Here is a 16,147-nt window from a genome sequence, read left to right on the forward strand (position 1 = left end):
CACTGAGTTGGGGGGATCCCTATACACCAAGAACAGTCACTTTGGCCTAAATTAATAAAATTCATTGTGGGAACACTTTCAAATATTTTAATAATTTAGCCTTAGCTAATTTACTGATCAAACTATTCAATCATCCTTGTAGTACAGTAAAGACCATTAGTAGCCTGCCCTCGACTTCCAGGTGGGCAGTGATGAAAAGATAAGGGTAAGCACTGTTTGATTTTTACAGAGCACAGGTTCACTTTAGTGTATGCTTGGCTTAGTTAAGAACTCTTTCATCCTGTAATGAATGAAACCTAAATTCTTAATCGCCACTCATGTCCATATATAGAGACTAAAATGACAAAAATAAATACCCTTGCTACATGTTACAAGAATACAACATGTCTGAAACAATTTAAAAATGCCCTCCTTTATCAAATGTCATGCATATCTTAGATATTCTGGTCTCTTCATAGCATCTATTCAGATAATAGTGGAAGGATGGCAGGGGGTCCTGAGTTTTATTATATGGACAGAACAAAAGTGAACACCTTAAAAAGTGAACATCTCAAAGACAAAAATGAAAAATAAATGTGTGGTTTTCTAACTGACCTTATTTTGTACCTACACAGTTTCTCAGCTTTCCTTACACTGTTCCAATACATTGGCTGCTCGTGCCCCCTCCTTTTATAGTGAGAAGTCTGACAGTGAAGCCCCACGATTAGCCATTCTAATCCTTCTAACCACAGTTAAAAGGACAGGGCAGGTATTAGGGGTCCTTGCTCTTAAAGTTCACTTGCTCTTATTTCTATATTCATGGAAAGTGTGTGTGAAAAGTGAAAGTAGGTGTACAATGAAAGTCTGACTCAAACACACAGAACCCAGGTTTTGATTCTTAAAAACCAGTATTAACTGATGTGTATTGACTTATGTAATCATCAAAATGTTGTCAATCCTGCCATTGTTATTAACAAAGCTAAAAAATATACGTTTGTGGATATGTTTCCTTTTTAAAATCTTTATACCTGACAATGAAATAGAAAAATGACACTGAACATTGGTATGCTGCAGATCTGCAATGATTACACAATGAGGATTGTTAAAAAATGACTCTAGTCTTCGACAATATACACATTTTTTTTTTGTTCATAGCACCCGGGTTAACACATGCTTGTTATAGGCATATTTTTGAAGGTAGAACTATGTGAATGTTCAATTTTTTTCCCATCCCTTAGGCTTTATCATTCATCTTTTCCCATATAGCATCTTTATTCGGGAAGAGCTCCTGACTGCACATGGTGCAGTCACATGAAGCCTTGAGTTCATTGCAGTCTACTGTTATTAAAACGACAAGGTAGTTGAAGAAATGAACCACAGGCTCAGTCCTAATTCCACTCTGTCAGATGGGAAGGCACATTCAGTTATTTGCATACTAAGAGCTTGCTTCTGTTCTTCACGAAATCTATACAAGGCACGGAAATGTTATTGCATTTTCCAAGCCAATTAGATGCATATCAGACGTGGAATTATGCACCGTTACAGGACTTCAAAGGCATTCTGTGATTTTTTTTATCACTGTAGAATGCTTTTCAAAGCAGACAATATCAAGGTCATCAATATTATTATATTAGTGAATATCCTACAAAACTGTATGGCATGATACGCTAATTTACATAAAAATATGTTGATTTTTCTATGTTCGGAAATGGCAGAAGCTGAATTTTGATTCTTAAAGTGTAACAGCAACATTGTAAATTGGTTGATGGAAGGTACTGTATGCATTTTCAAGTGTCAGCTTTCATGTTCAGTTTACTTTAGGCAGCTCCGGAGTTCAGAACCTTGGGTGCTTTATTATGCAAATACTGATCAGAGATTACATGATAGGGCTTTGGCCCAACCTTTCAACCCTTCTTTTGGCCACTAAGAGAAATGGACAAATTCACAAAGAGCATATGCAAATGATGTGTAGGCAATGAACAGATAGCAACCTAACAAGAACTGGTTGCTATTTGCATAATAGGATGCCCTGAATTTTGAGGCATAGAGGACACTCTTGAAATGAGAAGAACTTAATTGCAGATGTAATGTTTAAATTAATTTAAAGCCGATCTCCAGGCAGATAAAAAATATTGCATGAAAAAATGAACTATCTTTAAATGGCAAACATTTTATGTTAGTTTTAGATAAAAATTAATTTAGTTTTAAATTTGTAAGGGTATAGCTGAAGTGTTTTAGGGGATTAATTCGTCCTCCTTTATCAAGGCTTGGTATTGTTAAAGAAAGTGTGTACTAGACTGAAACAATTGGAGGAATACTGAGAGGTAATTTATTATTAATATTGAACAGGATTTATATTGCGCGAACACATTATGCAGTGCTGTACAATAAATAGGGGTAGCAAATGACAGTTACAGACAGTGACATGAGGAGAAGAGGAGCTTACAATCTATGAGAATTGGTATGATCACAATTGGTATAATCACTTTAAATCATCCTTTCATAAGGTAACCCCTGAAATAACTTTCATGTCTCAGGGAGCTCCTGCTATAATTCATATATACACAGCTCATAGAATTTTAGCATGGTGGTCAGCAGAAAGAACATCTCTTTCATTGGTGGCCAGTGGAAACAATGTGGACATAACAGAAAAACAAATAATTAGTGCTGGTGGTAACAGACCTGGGAGGCACAAATAGTGCATGGCTTAAGGAACCCCTAGCAACCTACCACAGAACCCTGGTTGTGTATCACTACTCTAGATGCAGGTAAGACCTAACCAACATCGGGAGAAATCTGACCCACACTCCCCATGCCTTTCTTCTACTTCTTGAGATCTGTATTGATATCTCGGTCCCTGTAGGTAAAGATTCATATTCTCAGTTGGTGAACATTGGCTAAAGCATAGAAAGTAATGAGAATATATTTTTGAGTATCTTTCAATGTGAACACCTGTGCTGGGGCAGCTTTCTAAGGAGGATATCCTATGATAGTGAATCAAAGTATTTCTTGGACTTAACAGAACTTAACACATAGGCAGGGAAAACATGGCAATAGCGCTATGCATTCACATCTTGATGAAAACAAACTACAAAAGAAAAAGTTTGGGCTTCGCATACACTTTGAATGCATTTTAAATGCAGCTAACAAAAAATATATATATTCAACTTGACTTCAACCTTGTGGTTCTCCTGTATATCAACATTCTGTGTGTTTGTTGTGTGTGATTTTGTTGTGTGAGTGTGTATACTTCATTGAAGTAATTTCGCTGTTTGCCTAAAGTTCAGTTTTAAAATAACTATACAGAATTATATAGTCTGCATGCAGCAACTCCCTACAGCCCATAAACTGATAAAGAAGATCCCAAGTGGCAACATTTTAACCCAACCCAGTCATGTCAGCATCTTTTAACACTAGCAAAATCTCATGAATGCAAAAGAAGAAAACCCAGATGGGAAAAAGTTGCTCTACCGTTTTTGCAAAATCTCCTCTCTAGGTCCTTGTTTCTTCTGAATACTCACAGAAATGAAAATACATATCAGCCTGTTGTTTGTTTGTTTTTCAATTTTATGATAATCTAATGTAAATAAACACCAGAATAATAAATTTATCTCAAATAAATAAATATTACAAATTAAAATCTGCACGTTCACAACATAGCATGGTAATCTTTTTAAAAGTCCCAATCATTTTGCTTTTGTTGGGAATACATGCTAATCAGGAACACCAGGCAGATCTTCTTACATGTTTCAGATTTAGGTGTCATCATGAATGTAGATGTAAATTGAACTTTCTGCTAAAGATGAAGGTGGCAGCTAAAATGCATTCTAAACCACAATATAAAAAAAATGCTTTTTGTATAGCAAATGCCTTGATCTCTTTTTTTATAATTTCTAATAACTTGTTAATTATTATTACTAATATAGAAAAGGTCCGTTAGGGGGTCTTCTTGCTTCAGTTGCTATAAAATGCCAAATATTTCAGGAGGTCAGTATGCTATTATATGTCATGTCCCCATCATGTAGTTTGAAAGCTGTTAATTCCTAATAGAGGAAAATAACCTTCAAATATGTGTTAAATGAGTGAAGCTATTACCAAAGCTTTTTCCCTTCAAGACAAACATAAGTATTTCACAGAATATTAAGCAAAGATTTAAATTCCACAATAATACATATTTGGCTAAAGCTAAAATTATATCATACCCAAAGCTATATTCACTCATAGTAACTTTGCAAACGCTTACTTCAGCTTACCGCTGCTTCATTAGACTTTCATGCTTGTTTAGTGCCTAAGAACACTTGGTTTACGTTTATTAGTGGTTCCTGACTAGTGGCTTGTAAGACACTTGGTAGATTTCTTTTTATTAAGCCTTTAGGAAGACCATTGTCTAATATGTCAACATTTGATAAAGCTTAGGACTTTTATCAATGACAATTAAAAATACAGGGGAAAAGAACAAAAACAGGTTGAAAAATGTTTCATTTACAAGCAACATGGTACAGAAACATCTGCTGCACATTGCCCACTTGGATCTGTAAAGAATGTTTGATAGGGAAAAGTTTGCCTATGTTATGAGTTATGCTCTGTAAACATCCTGGTACTGCTTATGGTGGACCTTCCAGCCAGCGCAAATTAAAGGTCCATTTTCTACCAACCCCACACTTCCCTGACATAAGTGGCCTATTTGTCTGACTCTTCCATTCTTCATATTTCAGTCTTGGGTGGCAATAGTTACATTGTCGTGGCTTCCAACAGAAGGTGTGAGTTTGGAAACATATGAGATGCATACTAGTCCAGTGCAGTGAGTTTATTTATTCTCATGAGACTTTAAACCCCAGTTCCTGCCTGAAAACTACCCGGACAGCAAACTCCATTGGGCAGGCAAAGGAGAGCCAGCAGAAAGTCAGACCTTCTATAACTCTACTTGTCCAGAAAGGTCCACCTTAGGGTGTTTCTTTTTCTTTTTAGCTCACATTTATTATAGTAATAATGATAATCCCAGCTTCTATACAACATAAAAAACCATTACATCATATCTGACCATCAAGGTGATATAACACCATGTATTAGTAATACAAATATTTAGGTATGCCGTACATGGCAGATATGAGAATTAGTGAATGAAATGTTGCTTTAGGAGCTAACCAAATGTTTTTGAATCTGATGTACATCACATCTGATAATTATGAAGATGTTATGTCTGTGAATGTAAGAGATTCCATCTTTTAGCCTTGTAATACTATCCCATACAGTAAAAATAAGAAAACAACCCAATATAATAACTAAAAGTAGAGGCAGGGTTTAAAGCATATCTAAATCCAAATTTTTTAACTTGATTCCATTTCTTAGATGTGGTAACTGTATTAGATTTCCTTCGTTCAAGCTTTTTCTTCTAATTTCACTCGATAATTCTGTGTATCAAACACTTCCTATTGTGGGTGGCTATGCTCACTCCTCCATTCCATCTAGAGAGGTGATTCTTAATTTGCACAAGGAACATAGCATTTGTTTTATGCTTCCAGGTAACCGGAAGTGACAAGGACACTGCAATTCTTTTTTTTAGCAGGTATCTGAAAATAGAATCAAGTGTGAATATTAGGAAAACTTGCTGACATGCAGGCTTTTTGATGGCACAAATTTATACAGGTGTAAAGACTAAATAAACCTATAATAAAAATATAATAAAACTTATAGTATAAAGCTCAGCTGCAGCTACAAACTACCTACTAGCAGAACACGCTACTGCTGCATCCAAGGTGATTTACACCTTACAATCCAAGATCCTGCTTTTAAATATGGCCAACAGAGGGAAAAGCAGAAGGGTCAGATGGGGTGATTTAAAATCGAGAAAGTAAAATAAACAATCTACTAGACTTTTGATTTTCACCGCCTTTTAACATGCTTCACCTCTTCTTCAGAGTACAACTAAAATTGCCATTTTCAGTGTAAATGAACCCCAAAAATGTACATTTGCATCTTGCCAGTAAATGTGATGATGCATTTGTTTCAGACTTTTTTCCCTTTATTTCCTTGTAGCGGTCCTGCAATGTACTTTGTTTTCTTAGGGTGGCAATGCTCAATGATTTATTAAAGCTCTCCAAAACTGGAGAAGATAGACTATGATGGTAGAACCTGGGTGATCCAGCAAATCTGGAGTGGATTTCTGAAAAATAATTTGCTATTCATTGGCATACATTTCAATCTTGGTCCAGATTCATTCCAGGGTTGCTGGATCACCCATGATAGTCTATCTTCTCCCATTTTTGACAGCTTTAATACATCAGGCCCACTGTATTCATCTATAACATTGCGTGTGATCTGTAGTTTATAAAGGTGAACTGAGCATGGTTAAAAGACTACTTGTAACAAAGTTGCTAAAGGTGCAGGACACAAATCAGCATTAAATGACAGGAAGGGTCAACAGATATTTATTTGAACCTATTTAACAGATTTAGAAATATGCTTTGAATAGCATATTTAACAGATCAGCAGTATGCACTGCCTTATTTTTCTCAACAAATGGTATTTGGCTGAACTAAAGGATGTCATGTAGACAACCGTGTATTTCCGGATTTCAGTCTTATACTTACAGAACTGTGGAGCTACAGATGTAAAATTCTGAAATGCTCAATACTTCCAATACTCTAAAGAGCATGATTCCAAATAGGAAAGGAAGGGGCAGCGCTTTACACTACACAGTCTTTCAAATATTCACAGTACACAAGGAGCCTGCTAATAGCAGCAGAGAGTACAGGGCTTGCCTCATGAGTCTGCTGTTGATCTTTTGCTATCCAATCAAAGCCTGAAGCAGCTCTTGATCAAACTGAATTGATTTACCAGATGTGGGTGGTGATATCTAACAAATATGTCTGCATTACAAAAACTAACCCAGCAAAATAACATTTTTTTGCCAGATAAAATCATTAACACTAACATATTTCATCTAAAAAAATGTCTGTTTGCCTTCAATAACACATTATTTGGGAAATCAGTTAAGTCACTATTTTAGCAGTGGCTAGAAATAAAGCAATTGTGCCCCTCTTACAGTGAGAACAGCTGTGTACAACCTGTATTAAAATAATCCCATTGGTCCAGATCCCCCATCAGCTTTTGTGCCTTTTGTTGTTGATGTAAAAGTACTGGAAATAAAACACGTCTGGCAGAAGAGCCAACACTTGTATAACTCCTGACCATGGAACAGAAACATACATACAAGTGTTTTATCTTTATCAAAAGCTTAAACATAAGGCAATTTTTTTGCCAGCACAAAACGGTATAATGAGCATTTTGTTAGTTCTTTATACAGAGAGCATCATGATGTAAGCAGGCAACTATTCAGTGTGTTTTCTGTGCGCAGTTGTTTCCACCTACTCAACACAGTGTGTAAACGAACTTGAAAAAAATATCCCCAAAAGATCACACACAGAACACAACAATGTATGAATCAATCAGGGCTCAGTTCTCCTCTGTTCCTCCCATAAGTGAGCATTTTATATAGAACAATTCTATCATAATAGATCACTCATACACATGCTTTTAATATTACACAGTTTAATTGCACACAGCTGTGCCCTGAACACTCTCAGCAAATTTTTCTCACAGTCTTTGAATCATTTTGGATAAATATCAACCGTTTCTACTTGTATAAATTTCCTCCATTAAAGGCATTTTCAAAAAAACACATTAGAAAGAATTCTGAACTTTAAAAAAAAGGGAGGGAGAGAGTCGACTTCCTGGAAGCTTCAGAACTGGCATGTTCGTGACTGAATGAGCTGTTCTTGCCAAGCGTACTCATAAAGGAGAAAAGTGCTGTGTGAAATCATATCTGTGTAAAGCCAACTGTGTCCGGGCCATTTCCAACATGACCTGAAATGAACCTATGCATTTTCCTCTCTCCCTCTTATCTGCCTTAAAAGCATATATAGTTAAATTGCTTGCCTCCCAATGAAGCTGCTAAACCGCCTGCTACGTTCAGTCCTGCCCTGTTTACTATTACCAAGGTTTTTTGTTTTTTTTTGCAGCATATTTTCCAAAGCCTGGTTTGTCATTTATTTTCTACTTCTGTATACAGTTACATAATGTCTGGGATGCAGGAAAGAGAGACTCCTAAAACTAATGAGACAGGTCTCTTCCTACAACTAGCTCCAAGATCCTGCGTGTGGTTATTTTCACTCTGATAATGCAATCAAAGAAAAATTAACGATTAGCACAAACAGAAGCTGTGTCATGTTTCATTTAACTGATCAAACACAGCTTCAACTCATCTCTTCTAAAAATACATTGAAGGACATGCATATGTTACGGGAATATAAAGTACCAGTTGTCACACTGGTTATGGAACATACAGTATAAAGCAATATACCTGAATAATAAAGAACCTCGATGATGTCAATACACAAGTATAGTGGACATTCTGAGAGTTTAGTATCGTACACAGAGATCCTTTTCAGTAAAATCCTATTCATGGGCAAACACCGAATTTCCATGGTGGGAGTCCTAAACAGGTTATTTTGGGCCATTCTTAGTTTATATATTAGAAAAAGATAATATAAAGTTAGTTGATTACTAACTATATAATACAGACTTTTATACTCCATATTTCCCAACTGTCCCTGATTGGGAGGGACTTTTTCTCTTTTCAAGTTCCTCAAAGTGATTCAGAATCTTATGGCACAGAATATGCATGTCCAACTTAGCTGCTTGGGTTCTCTGGATAGCTAGTTTGAATATTGGCTGGCTATAAAGAAGGTGCTATTTATTTATTAGGACGATAATAATATTATTGCAACTTTTACTCCAAAAGAGATGTGCATAGGGACACAATCTCTCCCAATCCACACCCATTCCCTTCTAGTTTGGATTATCTACTCAATCCCTAGTTACATTTCTATAGTTCTATACCCAGCTTGGTGTACATTCTTGGAATGCCTTAGTGCTAACATGAAGTAACTCCCCAGTGCATATCCAGGAATTATGTCACCAATGACTGGCCGAACAACATGACGATAAACCAGAATGAAGGCCTAACAAAGATGTCCTTGCCAGCAAGAGAGCATATATCAGCGGAGTTAAGATGAGATAGCTCTGATACTTTAAAGTGTTGGGGAACAGATCTGTGTCTGACCTGGGCTGTTACATTAGACATTGCACTCCACAATGGTCAAACTCTGAAACTTTTATAAGGTCATATTTACCTTAATAGACAACAGTTATACCACATAAAGACTATGATTTGTTAATGTAATATATGACTTTATATTATTAATAGGAGAAAGGAGACACAAGTCACTGGAGAGGTCAGTATACTAATTCTTCTTTAGTCAAGAACTTCCAGCTGTATTTTTTGATGACATGACTTTATTTATATGTATATTGATCAGGTCTGCCCACTTTGCAGAAATTTAATAAAATTTAGTGAGAATATGTGTGAGGGTCTATTCACACATTCTCTTTTTAAGCTTGTTTGTTGCGCTTTAGAATGCACTGTGTTGAGGCACATAAGTGGTATGTGTGTTACCATGCAGCAGCAGGAAAATGTGTGTTATTACATACATTTATGCAGAACATATATGTAAATGGGCCCTAAATATATACTGATTTAGTAAATGAAGTGATCCTGGGACAGTGTGAAGTGAGCTAATGTGCATTTGCAATCATGGCAAATATCCAGCCTTGTAAAGGATTGTCTAATTTCCCTGCACATGACTGACAACACGGACTCCCCCGACCCAAGATCACTTCACCTCATTTGAACTCACTTCAAAGCCTTGTAAATCAGTCCCTGTGTGTACATTTGTATGTGTTCCACCTATGCTTTAATTTGTTTCCTTCTGTTTCCCCAGTTTTCAACCACAATCCAGATATATATCCTAGTTGGTAAACTGTCTCTGAAATGTTCCTGAATTTACACAGATTTTCTATTTGTTTGAAATAGCCATAAATCTATGCTGTAGAGGCATTATTTTGTAATCCCAAATGAAACTATTCCAGTAATTACCTGAAAAAAAAGATTTTTAAAAGAAGAATATTTATACCAACCTGTGCTGTACTTGAATGTTAAATTCCCAGTGCTGTGAATTCACCCAATTACTACACACCTACATCAACGTTATGTTACCAGGACACAGTAGTGAGGTAGCGGGTCAGAGATACTGTGCACAGCAAGGAGATACTTAGACAAACTTTAAAGAGTTTGATGCAGAAGAATCTTCCAGTGTTTAAAGAGCAACAAACTATCTTTTTTTTTTTTACAAGTTTTTTTTCGGTTTGTATGTAAATTAGAAAATAAAGAACAAGTATGTTGCAACTATGGAAACAAAATTATATTTAAATGTTTAGTTCTGATCTGCTTAATATAAGTTAAATGCCTTGACAGACTACTCTGCTATATACACACACTTACAATGATATATTTATATTTAATATAAATATAACACAAATGAAGCCCTGAATACACTAGGGGTTGTGAATGGGGTTCAGGAGAGTTGGATTATCACTAGGCTTAGGCTAAGATCAAGAACATGGAGTCATAATCCAAAACAAGCAAATGAAAAGTTCACGAGAAATCATAGAAAACATTACTGTATCACAAGCAGAAAACCAGAAGTTATAGGAAGTCAATCAAAAGAACTGAATATAAACATGCTTGGAATAAATATATGTATATCTTTACATAAAAAAGGGAAGACTCAATAAAACATGGACTTCTTCTTTTTCTGTCAGTCTTCAGTGCTTGTATGAGTGATAGTCAAATGATAGATAGATAGATAGATAGATAGATAGATAGATAGATAGATGCACATGGGAATATTACAAGCAGATATTGCTTGTGTGGACACTGAATATTATCAAAAAGAGATTATCATGCCTTTGGCACATACCCAAGCTGCAGATGGTTGGAAATATGGCCAGAAACCAGTGTGTGGTTGATGAATAACTCCTTACACCTGACTATTACCTCACACCAGACACCAAACACAGCCTGAACACCAGCAGCCAAAGAAGCTATGTCAGCCTCCTCTGCATATTGGAGTTCTTTCGACAAGGCCTTCTGTGTGACCAGATGGCCAAATGTGGAAAATGCAGTAAACCTACTAAATAGGGACAGGTCTGAAAAATCTGCACTCGGTCAGCGTGAGTGGGGAGCCACGGCCAGAGCTGGGATTACAAATTGGTGCAGACTTGTAGAGGACAAAAGGGAAGGAAAAAATGACACATTCTGTTACAGCTTTTTTTTTTTCCAAATCAGATATTTGAATAAGCTCAGACCCTTCTTTAACATTGTCCACGCAGACAATGTTTCAGACAAATTATTCATCCCTCTTGTTAATTAAAGCTGCACTTTCTCACGTATACTTTACTAGCAATACAGCCTGTCATGTTCTTCTGATATGAAGAATATCTGTGGAAGCCATAAGGGAAAAGAAAGATAGATAAGAATCGCTATTATCTATAAAAAGACTTTAAAGTTGATGCAGTTTCCTAGTGAGACTTCTTCATTCAGGTCATTGACAATTACTGACTCTAATTTCTCTCCTCATGATTATCTTGCTTATGATTCTCTTGGGTTCCCATCAACCTTCATTAGCATAAGAGAATAATTTTCAAAATTTCAAGAATTTAGATGGAAAAATTGATAGATGTAAGAGACTAGATTTTTATTTTATTGTTATTTTTGCTAAAAGAAAAAAAAAACGTGGGTTATTGTTAATAGGCAACATGGGAGATGCTGTAGAGGTCAACCAACCAGATTTCAGGGCTCAATTTTATTATGTTTGCTGGGAAATACCAGCAAACTCTAACTTTATTTGTGTTTCCGTCAATGTAAAAAAGGAGATCCACTTTCTTAGTGTAATTTATATGTAGTATTCTTTATGTCTTGCAGAAGCAAGGACCTTTTGTATTATTCACAAATATACTGTACATGTATAATGATTTTTTTTTTTAAGTTGAAAAACTACAGACAGCCTGAAATCACAAGGCTTAAGTACACTGAAAAAGTATTTAATATTTCAGCCATGTGACTGTAATTTTCAAATCTCATTAGTCTCAACTAAAAAATAACTCACTTTTTTATAAAAATGTCCTGGTGTGTTGGCTTTGTGGATTGAGCCTTTTTGGTGTTATTGTTAATATTAGAAGTAGTAATTATAGTCATAGTATAAGTAGTAGCCGGGAAAAATAATAACAGGAGCAATGAGTGTTATGATACTTGTAGAACAAGTGTTAAAATGTGTATTATTAATATTGAATGTTGGTAATATTTTTTGTATTATTACTCTTGTCCCCGATAACACATTAGTTGCAGTTGAATTACTATACAAATCTGAAAATAGCTGCATTAACTCCTAATATGTTAATAAAAAGACCTTGATTTAAAAGAGGAGCCACTTATGGAGTAAAACACAACACCGCTTTTATTTGAGCACCACCGAAATATTTCCTAAAGAATTTTTAAAACATGCAAATCTCATTCCCAGTGCAACAATTATTTCATTCATTCATTTCAGTTCTGAACTGTATCTGGTATACCATAATAAGTTCTTTCCTCTGGCTCATTGTAGACAATGAGAACATCATAACCAGGGTGCATTTTGTCTTGCAGCTTTACACACCGTTGAGCCCCCCCTTCCCCCTTCTGTCATTCCTTCATTATCTGTAAAGGAATGTTTGCATTAGTGTTTTCAGATATTCCTTTTATATAAGTACTTTTTCTTTAAGTTCCAAACATTATAAGCTCACCATGGAAACAGAGTTGGAATATAACACTACACAGCTCTTAATGGCTATAATTAATAATTTACATTTAGTAATGTACTGCACGTCTTTTTTTTAAATGAAGCCTTATAGATATACACTACCACTTTACCCCATTCAGTAAACAGTGAAGGCGCATGCTGAATTAATTGCAGGATAATAGCAGTGGGAAAATAATTACAGTTAAATGAATTAGTAATTCATTTATATGTATACTAATATATCATGTCCATAACTCTCAAAATTACGTGTGAAAATGTCTAAAAAACTATTTCGCCCACAGCAATCACATTCTCTCTTTTTGCAAGAATAAGATAAAAATTAAAAGAGAAACTGATTTCTGGTTATTAGGGAAAATATACTTCTACTTTCCTTTTTATTTTTGTTGCAGGAAGCTCTTATTCATCCATTCCACCCATTAGGAAGCACTTGACTACATAAATAGTGTTTGAGGCCACACAACATAGCTGCCTCCTCTGAATGATGAAGGAAAGTACACTTGAAAGCAATGTTACCCCATTTGTGTTTCATTTCCTTCCTTTCACAGTGACACTGAAAACTGTTATGTGGGTGGCACGCAAGCCATGTGGAGATCCAAATGGAGGAAGGTGGCAATAATTAATTAATGAGTATTGTGTCTGGGTGAACATTGCTGAGCAATTATTGCTCATCAGACCATGGCAGCTTATGTGTGTTAGCAATGTATCCAGCGGTGGCCAGAGCTTCCACCTTCTTTGGGTTTTCCCATATCAATTTTAAGCTTATCCCCATAGCATACTGATGACTGAAACCAAATGCCCTCCAAACTTAAAGCATGTTAAAGTAACAAGATCCAGATGCGGCTTGTCTGTGATGGCTTATGCTATTCTTCAAACACTTTACCAAAACATCTTTTACATTTTTCTTTAACAGCGATCACACTTTCTTTATGCTTCAGATCATGCTTTAGACTTCCGTGGATCAGAAAAAAAACAAAAATTTATTCTAGATTTGCAACTGTATATAGATTCCCCGCATACCGTCTCACCTAGCTATACTTTGCTTGTAAAACACCAGCAGGCTATTCAAGAAACAAACTCGATAAATGTGCTGTTCTATATTACTAACCCTATCATTCTTTTGCTTCAAGTCACAATGAATAACATTTCTATCAGGAAGACAAAGAGAAGATTCTGATTCTTAAGAATCCTTAAAATGTACAAATGCATCTGATATTGACCTTGACATTGCAAACAATAGAAAGGATGAGACCATTGCAATAGTGTCTAATCATTTAAGTTCATTGCACGATAGAAAATATTTAGAGCAAAGTAGTATGCTTCTTTCAGAATGCCTGACTAAGCAGTTTTATAGAAAATTAGCAACATATCTGACATATCGATGGAATTTTATCAGAAATACAAGACAAATGTCCATGGACTGCTATTGCCTATATTGGACATAACTTGCGACACGAATGAATGCATTAGATGTGGTATATTGATAGACATAGATAGATAGATAGATACATAGATAGATAGATAGATAGATAGATAGATAGATAGATAGATAGATACATAGATAGATAGATAGATAGATAGATAGATAGATAGACATATAACAACATTCTGTAATGCTGATGTAAATGCTTTTATGTGGCAGTTATACAGTGCTATGTAAGTATAGGGTGTGTGTATGTGTATATATATATATATACATATATATATATATAGCTGTTTAAAGACAAATTGTTTTTTTGGATAAAAGTAAATGAAAGCTGCTATGTAAATGCTTGTGCTATTTAAAAGCAAAACTAATGAATTGATATATAACAATGTGTGTTAATGTCAATTTAAAGTAAGTTTTGGGACCAATCTAAATGAAATCTACTTTGTCCATGTGCTAAATAAATCTAAGGAATAAATATATGCATTCATATAAAATCTATGTAGATCTGGTTGCATGGTCCATGCGGATACTCCCACAGTTGTCCTTAGCTGTAAGGAGCAGTGGGAAAACCTAAAAACTTGCAAAGCCGACCTTTCTGCCTGTTTTTGGCTGTTGTAGCCTTTGCCATTTAAAGTTGATCAGCAGAGAATCCCCCATGCAGCTGGATAATGCTTTCAGCTGCCCAGATTGTACAGATCTCACTAAAGTGCCGCTGAGACTGGATTTCCATCCAAGTGTGTATACGTTTTATTGTCCAAGCCAATCTGCATCCTGTGTCAACACAATTACATGCTACTGACAACAAAAAAAAAAAGAAAAAAAAAACACTCCAGCTCCAATCTAATATAGAAAACAAATATAATCCTGGAGACAGACAACAAAGGATTAAATAGAGACTAAAACATAGTAAGACTGGAGAAAGGGAAGAAATAAAGAGTAGGGATTGAGGGGATGGAAGACAAATCCACACTGCTTGACCTTCCTGCTTTGACTGTAGTGAACTCACAACATGGCAAAGTGTCAGTCATAGCAGTGACCTATCCATCATCACCATGGCACTGCTGGAATGATGGGAGTGCTCATACCTTGGTCTGCAGATAATGAGGGTAGTAGTAGGTGTACTGGGGGTACATTGGCTGCTGTTCCAGGCGTTTGCCCATGTAGCTGGAATCTTTCTATCTGATGCAGAAAACTCGTAGTCAGGGTGTAATGCCCCAAAGCCCTTCTTCCTTGTCAGATTCCACTATTCCTGACTAGGATCTTCCAGGAGTTCCTTGCCCTTTTTCTTTAGTTTCCTTAAATCCAAAACGACCAGGAAAACATTGCTGCATAAAAATAGACACCTCTTAAAAAAAAAAAAACAACAACAAAAATGCCACAAAGAAAATGTATCTCTGTGTATATGTCTATATCCTTTTTATTATGATTATTCCAGTGTCGGTAGTAGAATCCAGCCTGAGGAGAACATAAAGTCCTGTGATAGCTGAATTCCTGCAGACCGGCTTATTCCTTTCTTAGTGTCTCTCACACATTTCTCTCCTCCTCCTCACTCCCCTTTTACTAGGTTTCTATAAAAAAAAAGAAAAAAAAAGAAAGAAAAAGAAAGGAAGAAATAAAGAAAAAAAACCTTTCCAGTCTAGTTGTTGCTGTCTCCCTGACGGAGTGACATGGTGTTTAGGGCTTGTCTTGTCTTTCATTCAAACCCCCTCCTTCCAGCCTGTGGGTGGAACAACAGCCCGCCTTTCCCTGGAGAGGCAGACGCAGTCCAGAAGGCTGCAGTGTTTCCTCTATGAAGAAGAAATGGCTTGCTGCTGCCTCAGCTATGCTGCAAGCTAACAGCCTGTGCTGGCTATCTGAGGGCAGCCACAAGCAGCTCTTCACAGCTCTTCTGTTATATTTATTGTTACATTCCCGTATCAGAGCATGCCTGGTGATACAGAGACACAATACAACCATTCATCTGCTCAACTCTTCCCTTTATGTT

General features: G+C 36.0%; 1 protein-coding gene across 2 annotated transcripts in view; it reads right to left on the bottom strand.

Moving 5' to 3' along the window:
- The window catches only part of RBMS3 (RNA binding motif single stranded interacting protein 3), a 340,828-nt gene extending 325,017 nt beyond the window's left edge, over positions 1–15,811 (bottom strand). For both annotated transcript variants that reach the window (XM_072412382.1, XM_072412384.1), the window contains exon 1: positions 15,249–15,811. In XM_072412382.1, coding sequence (XP_072268483.1) covers positions 15,249–15,323 — 75 coding nt within the window. In that variant the 5' untranslated portion in view covers positions 15,324–15,811. The remainder of the gene's footprint in view (positions 1–15,248) is intronic.
- Positions 15,812–16,147: the final 336 nt, after the last annotated feature.

This window comes from Pyxicephalus adspersus, chromosome 5 (genome assembly GCF_032062135.1).
Source record: "Pyxicephalus adspersus chromosome 5, UCB_Pads_2.0, whole genome shotgun sequence".
Lineage (NCBI taxonomy): Eukaryota > Metazoa > Chordata > Amphibia > Anura > Pyxicephalidae > Pyxicephalus > Pyxicephalus adspersus.